We start from the raw sequence: 17,858 nt of genomic DNA on the forward strand, positions 1-17,858 counted from the left end.
TATTTTCATGAGTTGTAAGATGGAATGTTCTATTCAATGAGGCAGAGCCGAGTTGAATGGAACATTCCATCTTTCAACGAATGAAAATATTCTCACCATTGCACGAATGAAAAACATTCATTATTTGTTTTATATAACATCCAAGTAGATCTTTGTCATTTTGATTGGAGGATACAACTCAAAACAAACAAAGCGTAGGCCTTCAATTTTTAACTGTGAAATTACAACGTTTCTTTGGACCTGTTGGATTCAACAGTGACTATGTGCGTTCAGCTATTTTGAGACACGCAGACCTTGTAATGTAGTACTATGTGCCTTGCAGTGCTGCACTGTTGCATTCCAAAGACATGCGCACGTAGTGATGTTTTTACTCACCGTGCAATAGTACTTTTCGGTCAATATTTGTATAATAGAGGAACCTTACTCTTACTGAGACTGTTAATTGAGCCCTAAGCATTGCGAAAACCTGCTCAACTTCCTTGGGAGTATGCGGCGTATCAGTAAACCATCTCAACTTCCTTGGAAGTATGCAGCACCAGAAGCCAAATAAGCACACAGGTTGCAACCTTTCACAAAAAACAAACTCTACACTCACAGGAGCCCATCATCACTACTGGGTGATGAAACTGAGAGTAGCTTCACTGAGAGGTGATCTTTCTAAACGACACACATGTCATGACTGGGATTCGAACCTATACTCCGGTAACTCAGCCTTCAGAACTACAGTATGATGCGCTACAGTTCAGAAATGTGGTTTTAGAAACAGAAATTTTGTCTGCATTTTAGCGTTTCTCAGATTGTGTTTTCCATGAATATAACTCCTCCAGATTTTCGGCAACATCTCAAAAATGCTACCACCTTTTGAAATTAAAATTTTGCCGGTCAGTTTAATTGTATATTTTTTATTCATATAAAAATTAAAACAATCAAACGGTTCCTACAACCAAAGATATACAGTATGTTGCCTTTTAGGTCTGAATTTACGAACTTTCAACTCTGCATTCCTTTAAACCGCTTGATGAAATAAAGATATGACCCAGCTTGCACATGGCCGATCACCTTCCAACCTTCTTAAACTAAGGAGGCTCCTCTTCTGCAGGATGCGTTTGACATTTCCTTAAATCTTCAATCAATAATCCCTTAATCTGCTCAGTCTCAGTGACCTGAGCAATTGAATTTAAAAGGGTGGGAAAAAGGGCAAAATGATTCAACGAGTACTTTCATTTTAGGACTTAACTCAGAGAGTGCAGTTCAATCTTTTCAGACTTCTGCACTAGCAAAAAAAAAAAAAAAAAAAGAAGTTGGGTTCTGGATGGCTCTTAAATACAGGGGGCTTAATGCAATTTGAATTAAATCTTATTCTTTAAGGTTAAAGAGAGGCTTTAAAGTCACATACAGTTTTGTAATGCACTCATTTTCAAATAGATAAAGCGGTTGGTTCAAATCCCACTCTAGTTGATTTTTCTTTGTTCAACTCCAATTTATTTTGAATTTACCGTGTCAGTTTCCACTGTGGTTTATAACTTGATAAAAGTTAATTATCAAGTTGAAACGGTGTAAAAAGCCACTTTATTTGATACTCTAGAAAGAAAAAAAATAAAATTGAAACGTGACGTCAAAACAAATAAGTCTAAAGTGAAATTTTATGTGCAAGTCAAAAGGTTAAACTACAAAAACAAACAGACCACATATTTGATTGTTTTTTTTACAAACTTTTTCAAAGTTGCACTTGAAATGTATCAAACTAGTTCAATGTTAGAGACTTGTTATCATAATGAAGAAAAAAAATGTGGACAAAACTGAATTTCACGTTGAAGAAAATTTTGTGTAATCGTTACACAGAATGAAAGAAATATTGTCACACTTTCGTTAAAATCAGACTAATAATCCTCTGGCAGTTGTTGAGGGAGAGGGGGATCTAAGACGTCATGAAAGTGTGCGTCATAAAAAATGCATCCGACAAATAATTATTTAATTAATCATTACACATAATAAAATAAATATTGTCACAAGTTCGTAGAAATCGGACTGATCTGCCAAATCCTCTGGGAATTTGGGGGGGGGAGTGGAGGTGCGTTTGTGATTATGGAACGTGTAAAGTGCCTATTCTCGTCACATGGGTCTGTATCAGCGCTCTGTGCCCGAGGGAGGTCAATAATAAGGAGACATGCATCTTAGATAGGCAGAACCTGACCATCTTATTACATCAGCGGAAGACTACTGAAGAGGATGCTATTTTATAATTAGTGAGGCAGTGAAAGGGCCAAGATGATATATTCCTCTGTGGAGATTGCAAAGATGCGTCTTACATCTACTGTGCTTCTTTTATTTTCAGGTAATTGATTTTTTGATAATCAAGTGTACATGCACCAGTAACTTAAAAAGGGAATGTTAACCATTGGGTTTTTGGAACTGCTCAATTATTTTGTTAGTCCTATATAAAACTAACCTTTTGAAAATTTCACTTCAAAAGGTGGTCGAGTTTTTGAGATTTCGCCGAAAAATTCACAGTGGTTATATCAACGCAGGCAGAACAATCCGCAATTGGAATATACAATCTGAGAAACGCTTCTCAGATTCAAATTTTTCAGGGTGTAAACTGATATCTTTTTTCATACCTTCACATCTTCGAAATGATTCTCAAAATGCTTTATATTTTTTAAACCTGCTGTACTTCAAACCACGTAAGTTTTGATTGCCATTATTACAAAAGTGATTACCAAGTGTATGTACACACATACCTTCCTTTTCAGGAATGCTGATTGATATAAACATCTTTCTTGATTTTGCAAGAAAAACCATTTGTAAAAAAGACCCTATTTCCAACAATTGCTTTTCTTCCTTAATGCTTGGGCATTTCCAGAATCTCAGTTCCTAACGTCTTCAGAGTCGTTAACCAATCTTCAAATCCACACTCTGGCACTGGCTCGCCTGCCCCTGCATTTTCACCTGCTCATTCCGTTTGGACAGGCGTTTTTTTATTCTTCTTTAAACACATTCACTCTCAGCAGATCGTTTCTCTCTCTCTTTGCAACAAAGTTAAAAATAGACTTACCCATATCTGTAGTTTGACTCTTTTGTCTTGCCTGAAGACTGTCTTTACTTTGAAATCGATTCCCACCGTACTGACAAACGCCGACGTGAACGAGTCGTCTGCGTACCGGAAGAGAAACGACGTCTTACCCACACTGCTGTTGCCGATGATGAGCAATTTGAACATGTAGTCGAAATTCTGGTCGGCGGCATCTTTTTGCCATGATCTGTTATCAACTCCTGCTGACGCCATCTATGTGTCAAGAGAAAAAAAATTAATAATTTCCCTGGAAACTCCTGGAAGAATTCCATCTTTAAGTTATGATTGCATAAGAAAGGAAAGATTTGTTTTTAAAATGTCAGGGCTGGAATTTGTATCTTTAATAGGGCAAAGCCGTTTTCATTTTGCAAAAGACACTTCCACAGGGAAATCGTTAGAGTCGATAGGACAGTTTTGAAGGGACACCAAAGCCAAGACAATGGATATGGCCTATGGCCTGCAGATAATTCAATGACTGAAATGCTTTCCATTCAAATTAGGAAGGAAGTTTTTTGCCACAGAATTCCTTCTTCGATTTGGGCAAGGCTGTTTTCATTTTGCAAAGGGCACTTTTATTGGAAAATCTCAAAGTCTAAGGGAAAGTTTTGGCCTTCATTTAATTCCAGGCCTAAAATGTTTCACATAGCTACATGTAAACAAATGTTGTTGGTCTTTCGGTTGCCAGAAAATTAATACCAGGAATTGTTTTAGTTCTGGGTACTTAGTTGGGTGATTTTTTTTTAATATACAGGAATAAAATGTAGTAAAGAACAATGAAGTTAAAAGTAAATGCCATGGCTGCTGGCCGGCATATTGACATTGGCTGTGGAGTTTTGTGCGCACACTTCAGCTAGGCACAATATTGGCATAAACATTCCAGATAATCATATTAGAGTGCAGACCAGAACAGAACTGAAACAAATCTCAACGTACTTCAAAAACAAACAAATTACAAGACTTATAGTGGCTAAAAAGTAAATGCCATGGCTGCTGGCCGGCATATTGACATTGGCTGTGGAGTTTTGTGCGCACACTTCAGCTAGGCACAATATTGGCATAAACATTCCAGATAATCATATTAGAGTGCAGACCAGAACAGAACTGAAACAAATCTCAACGTACTTCAAAAACAAACAAATTACAAGACTAATAGTGGCTGACAAGAGGCCACTTAAAATAAGTGGAATTTCAGTTTTGATTTGAATCTGTTAATGATGTACATGTATGTATAGCCTAGCCTAGCCTAGCCTAGCTTTGGGACTTTATGGAAGCTCTTGTTCAGTGAATTACAAAAAAAATGTTTCACAGCCCAACTGAATTAAGTGAAAAGGGGGGCTTTAAGTTTTCTTCTTTTTAAATTAGCTTGGATGCACTATACAGCAGTTACAGGTTAAATGACTTCTGAATGGCAACCTGGAACAAATATAATATTGTCAATATAGAGCTAGGTCAGCCCATAGAGTTAGGACCTCAAGTCCTGCTCCATTAAATTTGTCCTTGTTTAACCATAGGTTTAACATGGTTTAAGCCTACACATGTAAACATGTATAGCAGGCCTAATACTTCACGGAGGCAACGAAGGTGAGTGCCTCTATGCCCCTCTAGTAGGTGCGCAAGAAGAGCTTTAGGATTTCCTCATAGGGCGCCCTTTATACCAAGAAGAATCGGCATATCTGTCCAATTGCCCTTTCAAAAATATCTATTTATAGGGCAGAAACATGAATACTGTTCAAAAGGCTTTACAACAACAACAAAATTCTACGTTCCATCCAGAAACTTCTTTGATCAACAAAATGGAGGTCACTGCCACAAAGGTCATTGATTTTTCTAAGAAAGGAAATGTAATCATTGAAAGATTGCAGGTATAATGCTCAGCATTTAAAGCCCTAGGCACAATTGCAATAAAGAGTACAGCTACACAGTGCAAGGCCATGTTAGTGTCATCAAGAGGCTCATTTGGTATTTCAATTGTGAATGAAAACACGCATACCTATTACTTACAAGCACATTACAGGTGCATTGCACAAGTGTGGATCTAAATAACGTATTGCTTATACTACTGTTGTTAGTGTAGCCCAATCTAGCCATTTTTGAAATTTGGCTGAAGTTTCCAACTGTCTTCTTTTTCTCTAGAGTAGCTTGAGGGTTATAAATAAAAGATGCAGAGTGATCTAGGCATTATTATTATTATTATTTTTGTTTTTATTAAATATATTTCTGGTTATGAAACCGGGAAAACAATTCCCAGAGACCCTTTGTACCTAAAAAATGTCACCAAACCCAACATATTTTTGACAAGGGCTGAACATATATTTTTGGTATATTTACTGAACTTTCAGGAAGAGTTTTTGAATTGGAGAGTATGTTCGTAAAAACTGCAGAATTGGTATGATTGAGCTGGTTAACTGTAGTCATGATGTCATGGTCCACCGGTTATTGTCAAGAATGTGTGCCCTGGTGGCTGCTCAAGTGTGCAACATTCCCAGTGGTGGTTCTACTCTACTCATAACATTAGAATTTGGCAGATGGTATTATTTTTGCCAATTTTTAGGGTCACTGAGGTTCATTCCGATCATTAACACATTTAGGGACTGTCTATAATTGTCATCATCCCCTTGTGGGAGTTTGCCGAGTTCCCTTTGCGGGAAGATCATTCAAATAACAAACAAACAAACAAACAAAAAAACAAACAAACATTTTAAGAATCTTACTATGGGGGAGTGGTTATTCTTTAGAAAGAGGGAGGGGGTGTCTGATGATGTGCAGGACTTTTAAAGATGTTTGAAAAGGTGTTTCTTCAGTAGAATCAGAAGTATGGGGAAAATAGGCCTGTATGACTTGTAGGTCATGGCTTCTGTTGCCTTGGTCTAGCCCTTCTTGCCCCTTCTTAAGTTTCCCATAATAACAAATTAATAATAATAACAAATTCTTATATAGCGCATTTCACAATAAACCGTATCAATGCGCTTTTACATTAGTCCCCTGGTCATTGGGCCAATAAACATCCCTTTAATCTTTCTCAGCTCCCATTAGGGAGTATACAGCCCCGAGCTGCCGTGGCGCTCCGAAAGCTTGTCATTCACAATATCAACCTCTACCCTCGCAGGTACCCATTTATACCCCTGGGTGAAGAGAAGCAATTATAGTAAAGTATCTTGCTCAAGGACACAAGTGTCACGACCGGGATTTGAACCCACACTCCGGTGAATTAGCACCAGAACTTGAATTCGATGCTCTTAACCACTCGGCCGTGACCTTTGTTAACATTCAAAAAGTGCCCTTTGTAAAAAAAGTGCCCTTTGTGAAAATGGCCTTGCCTTCTCAAAGAAGAAACTCCCGGGATGTACTGAAAAATTGATCATTGATCATGCACTCAGGTCGATGCTGTTTGGTTTGGTGGAGGAGGAGTGGGTCTATGAAATATTAATGCATATTGATTCTGACACACAATATTGACAAGTACTTTGGGGTATAGAGAGGGGGGGGTTAACAATTAGTACCATGTACAACCTTAAAAAACAGGTACAGCTCTGGACAATTCTTATGAATCGCCTTGGCCAGAGTCCACTGAGTGTTTGCCCTTACATTTTCCGCTGGTTTCTTTGTTTGTTTGTTTGTTTGTTTGTTTGTTCGTTTGTTTGTTTGTTTGTTTGTTTGTTTGTTTGTTTGTTTTTTGTTTGTTTTTTGTTTGTTTTTTTCATTTCCATTTTTTCAACAACAAAAGTACAGGAAGATTGGTTACTAGTGAATAAATACAGTTATACAAAAACAAATTAAGTACAAATGGGGGTCTGCAACCAGAGGAGGTAACTCTCCTGTGATGGAACATCCAAACTGCTGTAGAATGGTGTGGCTCAACACATGACAAGTAAAGCAGGAAAGTAAGTTTAAGTAAGCTAGTTATTTTACTAGTAAGGGATCCATACACCAATGTTTTTGATACAACCTGGGAAGCGGCAGTCAGAGAGGGTCACCATTGGGGGAATGCAACCTTCTTTTTGTACTTCTTTGTTCACCCCAAACTAATTCAAATTCCTCCAGTCATTGTTCCTTGTTGTTTAATTACTTGAAAATAAATTAACACAAACTCTTGATCAACATTACACTACACTTTCATCATTGAACACAAAGACTCTCTCCGTGTGTATAAATTAAGGATAGATTTCAGAGGATTAAAATGGCCAGCCATACGGGTACTCAAGTGTTGTGTACCGACCATATGGTCATGGTCTTAAAACATTTCATTCACGTACACAATCTATGATACACTTTGCCTTTATAGAGAGTCAATAAAAATGACAGGTGCATAATTAATTGACGAGGTTTCAAGCTGAAAGGTTGATTGGCTCGTTTTGTACTCGTACCAATTATCAGTTTTCACCAGGAACAATTGAATGCTTTAAGACACAAATTCTGACGGTCTACTCGTGCCTTAATTACCCAGCAAGAATACTGAGAAGAAGAAAAAAAGGGGTACAATAGGCAGTACATTGGTAAGTTGTACGCTGTATAATTGTGTACATAGTGTTCATAATGAACACTAGAATTATAATGAATGTGTAGGTTGTACCACACGCTATTAATGCACTCGATGTAAATAGCCAGGTGGTTTTTTTTTACTGTGGCATTGCTGTGGCTTTTTGTATAAAGGGCTAGACAACTATGCATTTGACTTACCCCCCAGGATATTTTGTAATCCCAGATTTATACATGAGTTGTCATAAATGTTATCTGTATGGTGTATTTTTAAAATGATATCGATCACAACTAGTTTAATGGTCAAATGAAGCTATATTCACAAACTCAAAAATAAATCTATACTTTTTTAACTCACTCAAAACTCAAAAGGAAGAAACTTGATTATTTTTACTTAAATCAAAAAGATAGCACAGTTTTTAGCAGCCTACAGGGCAAGTTGGGAAGCAGTATTTACTGAACATTCTAATATGGTTTTCACTTGGTATTTTTCTGATTTATACAAATGAATAATAATAATTGCGCATATCAGCGTGCAAATTGCGCATATCAGCCTAAAACACTAGCTTGTGCATGTTGCCATTCCCTAAATGTAAAAAGAGTGAAAAACACCACTCTTTATATTTCGCGTTGTCCCTCATATGGCTCTTCAAAAAAAAATTGTGGTTATTTCCCTCTTTTAGAGGGGTTTTACCCCAGGACAGAGTGAAAAATCACTCAAAAAGATGCAAACTTCAATCTAAAAGAGTGGAAGACCACTTGAAAAAGAGTTGTCCCTCATATGGCTTTTTCAAAGAGTGCCTTTTCACTCTTTTGCATTTAGAGAGCACAACTATGTCCGGGAGTCCAGGACCAACGGTTTTATATATTGCCCAGGTTTGCCACTAACAGCTATTGAAGTGCAGCGTAGCATGGATGACACATTGAGTGATCAGATAGCAGTAAGAGCATAGACAAAGGATCATGGATTAAACGGGTTGACTGTATACTGTAAAGACGCTTTCTACATCATTGCAGGGTGGCATTTACCTCACCATCCATTAAAAAAAAAAATGGAGGATGATGTGGAATGGTCATTCCAAGACCGAGGGTTGACAGTGGTGCAAACCGCATTGCCAACATAATTGCAGTCTGTGACTTGTTTGGCATCTAGATAAACCAGACATTCAAAACCACAGAGGATGACGGTCAGGCAGTAGGAGGGTTGACTGTGTACTGTGTATGCATTTCGTCATACTACATGCTGGCAAAGTTTATCCTTCATTCAAAACCACAGTGAACGATGGTCAGACAGTGGGAGGGTTGACTGTGTACTGTGTATGCATTTCGTCATATTACATGCTGGCAAAGTTTATCCTTCATTCAAAACCACAGTGAACGATGGTCAGACAGTGGGAAGGTTGACTGTGTACTGTGTATGCATTTCGTCATATTACATGCTGGCAAAGTTTATCCTTCATTCAAAACCACAGTGAACGATGGTCAGACAGTGGGAGGGTTGACTGTGTACTGTGTATGCATTTCACCATCATATTGCAGGAGGTGGTTAGCATGCCTTAAATTATATATCCTTTCAAAAATACAGTGGGTGATATTGAATGGTCAGACGGTAAGAGCCTACCTCCATGGTAGGAGGGTTGACTGTTTACTGTGTATGCGTTCACCACACATCACATTGTAGGCTGGCATAGTTTATCCATCATTCAAAACCACAGTAATCTTAGACGATGCATGGTCAGAAAATAGGAGAGTTGACTGTGTAGATGCATCATAATTGCATGCTGGCATAGTTTATCCATCATATAAATATCATTCAAAACCACAGTGGATGATACTGAATGGTCAGACAGGAGGTGGTTTGACTGCATTCTGTGTACGCATTCAACACATATCATATTTCAGGCTGGCATCTATTCTAATTTATATATTATAATTCAAAACCACAGTAGATCATTATGATATTAAAACAGCAGAGGAGTAATGTAAAGGTAACTTGATCACTCTAAAACCATGGTAACGGATGAGTGGCTACATTCTAATAATGAAATGTTAATTTAAAGGTCAGTCCAATTTCTACCATCCTTGACTCTTAGTTGTCTTTGTTCAAACTGTGAATGATTGTGGTTTACTGAGTCAAGGGGTTCTTTCCATGGTGGTAAATTGTGTTGTTGTGTACTAATGTTCTGTTGTATTGTCGCTCGGAGCATTACAAGAACTCAAAGCATGCCATCAGGCATGGTGTGACTGGGTGGTCAAGTGCACTGGACTCAAGCTCTGGTATTGTGAACAGCAGGATCTGGGTTCAAGTCCTGGTCTTGACAATTATCCCTTTTACTTTAGCAAGACACTTAACAATAATTGGTTTGTCCTTCAGATGCATGGGACGTAGCTTTTGATAATATAAAGCATTTTGAAATTTATTTCACTTCACAGAAGGGGAAGTTGTGCAAAAATATCAGTTTTTACCCCCAAAACTTTGAACATGAGAGACGTTACTGTAATGTTTCTCACAAGTTGTATGTCAATTACATTTGGATTTTTGCCCATGCATAAACTGCCATCCAAAAAATGTGACCAACTTTTGAAATTGTATTTTCAAATTTATATGGGGCTAAAACAATTGAACAGTTCAGAAAACCAAATGAATCGCCTACTTGGGCTTTAAAAAGGGGATGTTGGCGCATCAAGACATCACAAGATTACAATACTCAATGGCTCTTTTTATCTGGATGTTATAGGCTGCGATTCAATAGATCACTAAACATACCCCAGCTTTCCTAATGCATTAAGGCCATAATCAGTAACGTTTAACCATGGTAAAAAAAAAAAAAATGCCAGACAGCACACTTGGATGGCTATCTCTTGTTTGGCACAATGTTTTATCTTCAAGAGTTCTACATAAGTGCTGCGATTACATTGTTGCTGGGCAACAGAAGAGTTCCAGGCAAATAAGTGACAGAAAGCAGATTGCTGATGGTTTCCAATTAGAGGATTTCATGAAGCCATTTGCCCACTTTAAACAGGGGTGCCTGTTATGAGCAAAACGCACTGATCGGAAACTTACCCCGACCCCAGAACTGCAATCCCAGAACTATATTTATAGGCAGTGGACACGTTTGGTAATAACTCAAAATCATTATCAGCATAAAACCTTCCTTGGTAACGAGTAAGGGGAGAGGTTGATAGCATAACAAATTGTGAGAAACAGCTCCCTCCGAAGTGACGTAGTTTTCGAGAAAGGAGTCATTTTCCACGAATTTGATTTCGAGACCTCAAGTTTAGATTTTGAGGTCTCGCTATCAACTATCTGAAAGCACACAACTTCCTGTGACAAGGGTGTTTTTTTTTCTTTCAAAGTTATCTCGCAACTCCAGCGACAAATCAAGCTCAAAGTTTCACAGGTTGTTATTTTATGCATATGTCGAGTTACACCAAGTGAGAAGACTGATCTTAGACAATTACCAATAGTGTCCAATGTCTTTAAAGTCTTTTTCCATATTGAAGACAAGTGGATGCAAATTACTTGCCAGTAAATAGCATTTATTCCAAGAGATTTGTATTTTACGTGAATAATTAATATCATTTTTACTTGTCAATAATTAAGGGGGAGAAGTACAGCAGTCTGGTTCCCAGACTCAATGGGCAATGAAAAAATATTTAATAATACTAATGTTACTTTTGCGAAAATTAGTTTTATTTTATTTTATTAAATTCTTTGGCAATACACAGTAATGATTTTGAATGCCATCAAAGCCATTTGCGAGTAAGATTTCAAAAAGTCGGGTACAAAGACTTGCTTTGTCACAATAAACCACTTCAATTTAAATGCCTCAGACTATTGACACAAATTGCAGTCTCAAATGATTCAGGGCGAGGTTTCTGTGTAGCAACCTCTAGATGAACCCTGTCCCATTGTGCCATACAAATTCATTCACAACTGCATATATGGGTGTTTACAAACCTTGCCTAAATCTCTGTAGTCTGATGGAATGGAAATATAAACGTTAACTTGTGACATTATTCAAATCGCACTTACAATTATATGGCTTTGTTGATTTGTTCATTCATACTCTGTACAAACCATTTACAGTATATATATAGTCTCCGTACTTCTATGAAAAGGGTTGACAATTATGAAAATTTCCTTTCGTAATATCAAATTATAATTCTGGGCATACAAACAACCAAGAAGATAAAAAATGCAAATTAAAATTCAGAAACAGCTTACAAATAGTGTACAAAGTATAGCCTCTGCACTCCTATGAATAAGGTGGACAATTATTGAACGCTTCTTTTCTAATATCAATACAAAAAATTCTATTTTAGCTACGCCACTAACGTTGATTCTGATTCTTCGGTGCACGTTTACAAACAACAAAGAAGGTAAACAATACAAATCAAAAAGCAGAAACAGCTTTCTAACCCTGTAGCCTGCAGCATAAAATGTCAGTAAATGTACAAACATAAAACATTTATCCAACAAACACCATTAAAAACATAGCCAGGAAGCCTTGTGGTGAATAACAAGGAAGGCAATCAATAAAAAAACATGTAAGCCTACATAGACTGAAAGATGGAGTATTCGATATATAGGCCGCCGTGGATAACCAACTAATAATTAGATTTGGACATAGCGAGGAGGTACTTTGCATAACTAATAAGCTACATGCCAGATGACAAGAGGCCAACTGTCATTAGAAACCTTGCCTTAATTGATTTTTTGAATTTTTTAGTTAGAGTGCTGTTGTTGTGCGCCATACTTAAATGTCATTAAAGGGGAACAACATTCAGTGTGCAAATTCTAAGACAATTTCTGCACTGGACCACTTTCAGACAACGCAGGATTGGCTGTATGGTTTCTTTATCTGCCTTTCATCTCATTAGCCCTGATTTGAAGCCTGACTCCCGACTCGAGTCTTACAGTATTACGCACGAGTTTTCTGTTTCTGACTAGTGTGGGGTTTTCCTCCCCAGTTGGGGATTTCCTCCAACATCTCAAATAATAACAGAAAATTCTCTAAATATTTTCTTATTTTTGAAAATTTGAAAATACTTTCCTCATTATTTAAAATCAAGATCCATCTTTGTCACAATGTATTTCTCTAAGCAAAATAAGTATCAGTGAACAACGATATTTTCTAATCCAAAGTAAAACTAGGTGAATTCTGATTCTCATCAACACCAAAGAGAGTCCCGACTATTTTCTCCAGCCTGATCAGGAGCCTAATTTCATAGAGCTGATTAAGCGCAGAAATTAGCTCAGCGCAACAAAAAATAGTATGCTTACATAAAACCAGCCCGAAATAGCATGTCACATAACTGAATGACAGGTCTCCTGTTTATTTTGCTTAGCAGAAATTGTTCAAGCAATTGTTTTTTACACTGGGCAGTATTGGTAATTGTCAAAGACCAGTCTTCTCTTGGTGTATCTCAACATGCATAAAATAACAAACCTGTGAAAATTTGAGCTCAATTGGTTGCGAAGTTGTGAGAGAATAATGGAAGAACAAACACCGTTGTTGCACAAGTTGTGTGCTTTCAGACGCTGGATTTCGAGACCTCAAAATCAAATTCTGAGGTCTCGAAATAAAATTCAAATATTTTAGTAAGAAATTAATTCTTTCTCAAAAACTACATTACTTCAGAGGGAGCTGTTTCTCACAATGTTTTATATTATCAACAGCTCTCCATTACTCGTTACCAAGTAAGGTTTTATGCTAATTATTATTTTGAGTAATCACCAATAGTGTCCACTGCCTTTAGCAGTCTCTGCATTGAGGGCCTTTACGAAACCATGGTTTTGATTATGCCTATAGGCTCCAGTGTGAGCGTTTCAGCCGTGGCTTCAACCATGGAAGATGGTGCCTATTCTGAAACAAAAGCTGCATTTTATGCGCTGTATTTTAACATTTCACAAACAATTAAAACATTTGAACAATCATTCATTGTAAAATGAAAAAGCAAAAATAACTAAATTTTATTGACCATGGGAAGTGACATTTAATTGTAAATGCCTTGGAGATGGATGAACACTAATTTATTGAATTATTTTTCTGCACAGAATGATCTGTGTGGCCTTATTAAAAACAAGACCATAAAACTCACAGGAACTTACTGTTTATAAAATATCAACTGTCAAAAAACATGATCAGGAAATTATGCGCATAAATAAATTCATAATGAGGCAGTACTTATTTGTCATTGTTTTATTTTTGTGTTTATCAGAGTGTATCAATCTTGAGGGAAATGTTTATTAATTAAAGCAATGTTAATCATGGCGCAGACGTACATAACACAACAATTAGCAACGGTCAAAATTCTCCTGGATAAAAGATTTCATAATGAATTTAAAAATTGGGCTGATTTGCATAGTTAATTTGTAAAAAGAAAATAATAAACAGGTTTAATTTAAAGCCAACAACAACACAAACATATGAGCACGAACATCTTAGTAAACATGGCAACTTCCATCTACCTTAAAAAACAAAATCACCACCCTTAAAAATAGGCTGTCCCCGCCCACCCCAATTCATCTCATAATAAATGAATAACAGTTTGACATAATCATGCTCCATGCATGAACAAACAAAACGTGTGTGCACACCCCTGCCATTAGATCAACATCAAGCAATGAATACATGTCATAAAAATAACCACCCAAAAACCACCCTGCAATATGAACCTACGCTTAAACCAAACATCCCAATTAACTGAAGCATATCAACTGCATTGAATGGCCCCCCGTATTCAATAATTATTGAGAAGCTAGACTGCTAGACTCAGCGTGATCAAATTTCATTCACAAGAAAAAATAACCCCCTACCTGTAAACCACCGTCGTGTCGCATGCTTCAGAAAAACGCAAGCACCAACCCAATACAGCATGAAAAAATGTCCTTTCCTATACACACGAAACGTTCTCTATGCTCCCACCATACAAAATATTACAAGCAAGCAAAGTAGCAGTACAGACTCGGCCCTTTTTTATTCACTGATCAGCAAGCCCTGACTGCTATGTGCACGGGGATACTTTGCTTGTAATAAATTCTTGGGAACTCACTACATCACACTCGATCGATTCAACCACAACCCCCACACATAATTCACCGGGCCTTTTAATATTGAAATGAGGGTGGGGGTTGCATGCATTGCATTATACTCGGATTTCCAGTTGTTAGCACGAGAGTTAGGTAAGGCTGGCCGTTCATTCACAGGTAGCAATTTACATGATAGAGCAAAAACAAAATATGCAACTTGACGCGATCACGACTAAATATTATTATCAGGTTTATTTTTACCGGCTATGTTTCACCATGGTTTCACGGTTTCTTCACCGGTTTATCGGCCTTCCGCCGTGACCACTTTGCTTGCCAACGGCCAACGGGGTGGGCGTTCCGTCGTGCGTGTTTCTGGTCATTACATTTTCATGAGATAAAAATAGTAATTGGATTTTTATTTACGTCATTTGAAGGACTGATCTTAAATGCATATGATTTTAAAATACTTTCTCCCGAATGTAAGTCTAATTTTTACACAAAACAAACTCTTCCCCAAATAAAATAGCAAAGAAACAAAAACATATGTTACATAAAGTAAATCATGGAGGTAGAATATATTTTGATACTCAGAATAAAAACGATGATATACAAGAGAAAAACATTCATCATCACCGGGTAAAAAAAATCGGAACCGAACAAATAATAATAAGTTTCCATTTTAATTTTCATTGTTGCCATGCAAGGTGAACAATATAATCACGTTTTTGATAACGCACTAAAACAAAATATGTTGAAAACGCGAAGAGAAAGTGACCCAACAGCCCGCAACTGACACGGTCTAGCAAATATCACCACGGTCCGTCGGACATCACATATTGCCACAAAATGAAGTCGAAAAACGTTATTTATTTCAACTTCCCTGATGGGTGTTAAATGCTCAAAAGCACCCATATCAGACCCATATATGTGCTTGAAAATTACAGACCAAAATACAGACAAATAAATTGAGAAATATTTACTTACCGTAATTTGAAATAAGCCTAGATTACCCGGTTGTGTTAAAAAAATCCCACAGCGATATTGTAAGAGCCAGCTACACATGCGATTCTACGGAGAGCGAATGCCATTCGTTTGTACACAGAAACTACACACACAGCATCGCTACATGAAATTAAACAGGTGTTCGAATATTCCTGGTACCCGGCCCCACGTCATCCACTCGTCATTACACATAATGAGATCTGCTTAGCGTAGTCTGGTCGCAGACCGTGATTGCGTTGAAACCCTCCTTAAGACAGTGCGGCCGATGCTTGACCATATTGATTAATTCGGGATCAGTGAATTAATTACTGGATGACGATGAAAACCCGCCCAGTTGAATTAACAAAATGATTGTTTTATAAATTTTGTGAGTTGGGTTTGGGAAATACACACACGAACAAACATGAAAAAGTCATGACTTGCATGATGACGAAACGCAAGGTTTGCATGATGACATCGTCATTGTGTTAATTCTGTCAGTGATTTTGTGAAGGTAGTGAGGGTCATTGAATAACAATAGCACATTGTCATCGACTTATTTGTTATGGTGTATCACTTGTGTTTTTATTTGTTTAACTGGTGGGTAGTTCATTACCAATGTGGAAATCAATGGGCATTATAAACAGTCACATCTCTTTTGCCACGCACTCGTTAAATTCACAAGCGAAAAGAAACAAAGGTTTGATTAGACTAATGTTCTGGTTGTTTATTTTTGTTGTGAAAATGATCGAAGAGTGCAAAATTGTGTAATTGTTTGAGTAAAGTGTAAGGAATTGTATTGAAATTTAAATAATTAAATGAAATCATCATCCACATCCACCATGATGTATTTCAAAAACAGGGGAAAGGTATGGGTGGGTTACTTGAATTATCTTTTGGACCCCCCCCCCCCCAAACCCGCCGCCGAAGATTGTCCTAATTTTATCTATAACAAGCCTCACATCACGATTTATTATTTACTTTCTCAAAAATCATTGGTTTCTTTGAAGTTATCATTAAACCGAGACAAGTTCAAAATCACATTCCAATGCCACGCCCCCTTTATAAGTGAATCTTTAAATTTGTTTTTAAAAACCATGTAATGACTTGGGTCATTTGTAACGACCTTTCCCTCACAAGTTTTGTGCAAATGTAACAATTTTACGTGAGTAACTTTTCTCATAAAAACCTTGTTTTCTCAATAATTGAAGTTTACAAAATATGCAAGAACATCAAAGCACCGCCCATCACAAAGGCAAGGTCGATGTGGTAACCAATAGAGGGCGCTGTTTAAAGATTTAACTTCTCCACAGGGCCCATTTTCAAGCTCATTTTAGTGTTTAAGCAGCTCTATTAAAATTGGACCATTACAACCACACTTTTAAATTAATGGGCTACAAAATAAAATATATTTTAAAGTCTCTCAGCCTCTTAAAACAACATTTTGCGTTCAAATTTGTTGTGGGTTAGTCGTTGACTTTTTGAAGTATTCTGTTCTAAAATGAAATCAGCCCTTCAGGAGAAAATTGGTAAAACTTATCACAAGATAAAGTCACTGAGGCAGTGTGCCTAAAGTACTCAATTTTGAAGTTTGTATCCAAGCAAGATCTTTGGTACTTTTTCAAAAATCCATAAAAGTCTCAACCTACAAATCTTTGGCTTACATAAAAAGATTGTGGGTTGTTCATTTTATTCATGAGGCCGCTAGGTGCATGATATTCTCTCCATTTAGTGTGGAGAAACCACCAATGGTAGTAATCTTTAATAGGCTCTATAAAACCATGATAAGAAACATGCTGCTTAACCCACAGAACATTTGTCTAATGATTTTTATTCAGTAAAACAAATAAAACAAATACAGAATTTGTTTGTTATTATAATTTTGTGTAAAAAAAATAAAAAATGCTGGCTCATTCAACTTCACTTGAAAATAAATGGAACGTTGCATCAGTATTCAACAGTCAGAATGAGCAATTTAAATTCAACACATTCAATGGTCAAATTTCATAAATTGTAAATAGTTAGTGGAAAAAAATTGAAAAATATAGCACTGAATGTCTATAAAAAAATAAAAATAAATAAAAAAAAAGACCGAATAAAACTGAATGAGAAAAACAAATCGTATGTGCAGGAAACAAATGCAAAAGTAGCTTAAACAAAAACAAAACAAAAACGCACATTTCAAATGAATTAAGGAAAATATTAGTGAATTTAATGAAACTGATAAATTTTTGCTGAAATTGAATGGAAAAACCTCTATTATCACTTAATTGATTGACATGGTTGAAGGGT

General features: G+C 36.8%; 1 protein-coding gene across 2 annotated transcripts in view; it reads right to left on the reverse strand.

Annotated features, from left to right (window-relative positions):
- The window catches only part of LOC117297457 (ras-related protein Rab-3-like), a 52,636-nt gene extending 36,954 nt beyond the window's left edge, over positions 1–15,682 (reverse strand). Inside the window, exons 1-2 of one of the 2 annotated variants that reach the window (XM_033780502.1) lie at positions 15,570–15,682; positions 3,056–3,286 (exon numbers count right to left, since the gene is read on the reverse strand). In XM_033780502.1, the coding sequence (XP_033636393.1) occupies positions 3,056–3,286; positions 15,570–15,647 (309 nt within the window). In that variant the 5' untranslated portion in view covers positions 15,648–15,682. Of the gene's footprint in view, positions 1–3,055; positions 3,287–14,372; positions 14,568–15,569 lie in introns of those variants that run through there. The other variant, XM_033780503.1, reaches the window with a different exon arrangement.
- Positions 15,683–17,858: the final 2,176 nt, after the last annotated feature.

Source organism: Asterias rubens, chromosome 12, assembly GCF_902459465.1.
Source record: "Asterias rubens chromosome 12, eAstRub1.3, whole genome shotgun sequence".
Taxonomy (NCBI): Eukaryota; Metazoa; Echinodermata; class Asteroidea; order Forcipulatida; family Asteriidae; genus Asterias; species Asterias rubens.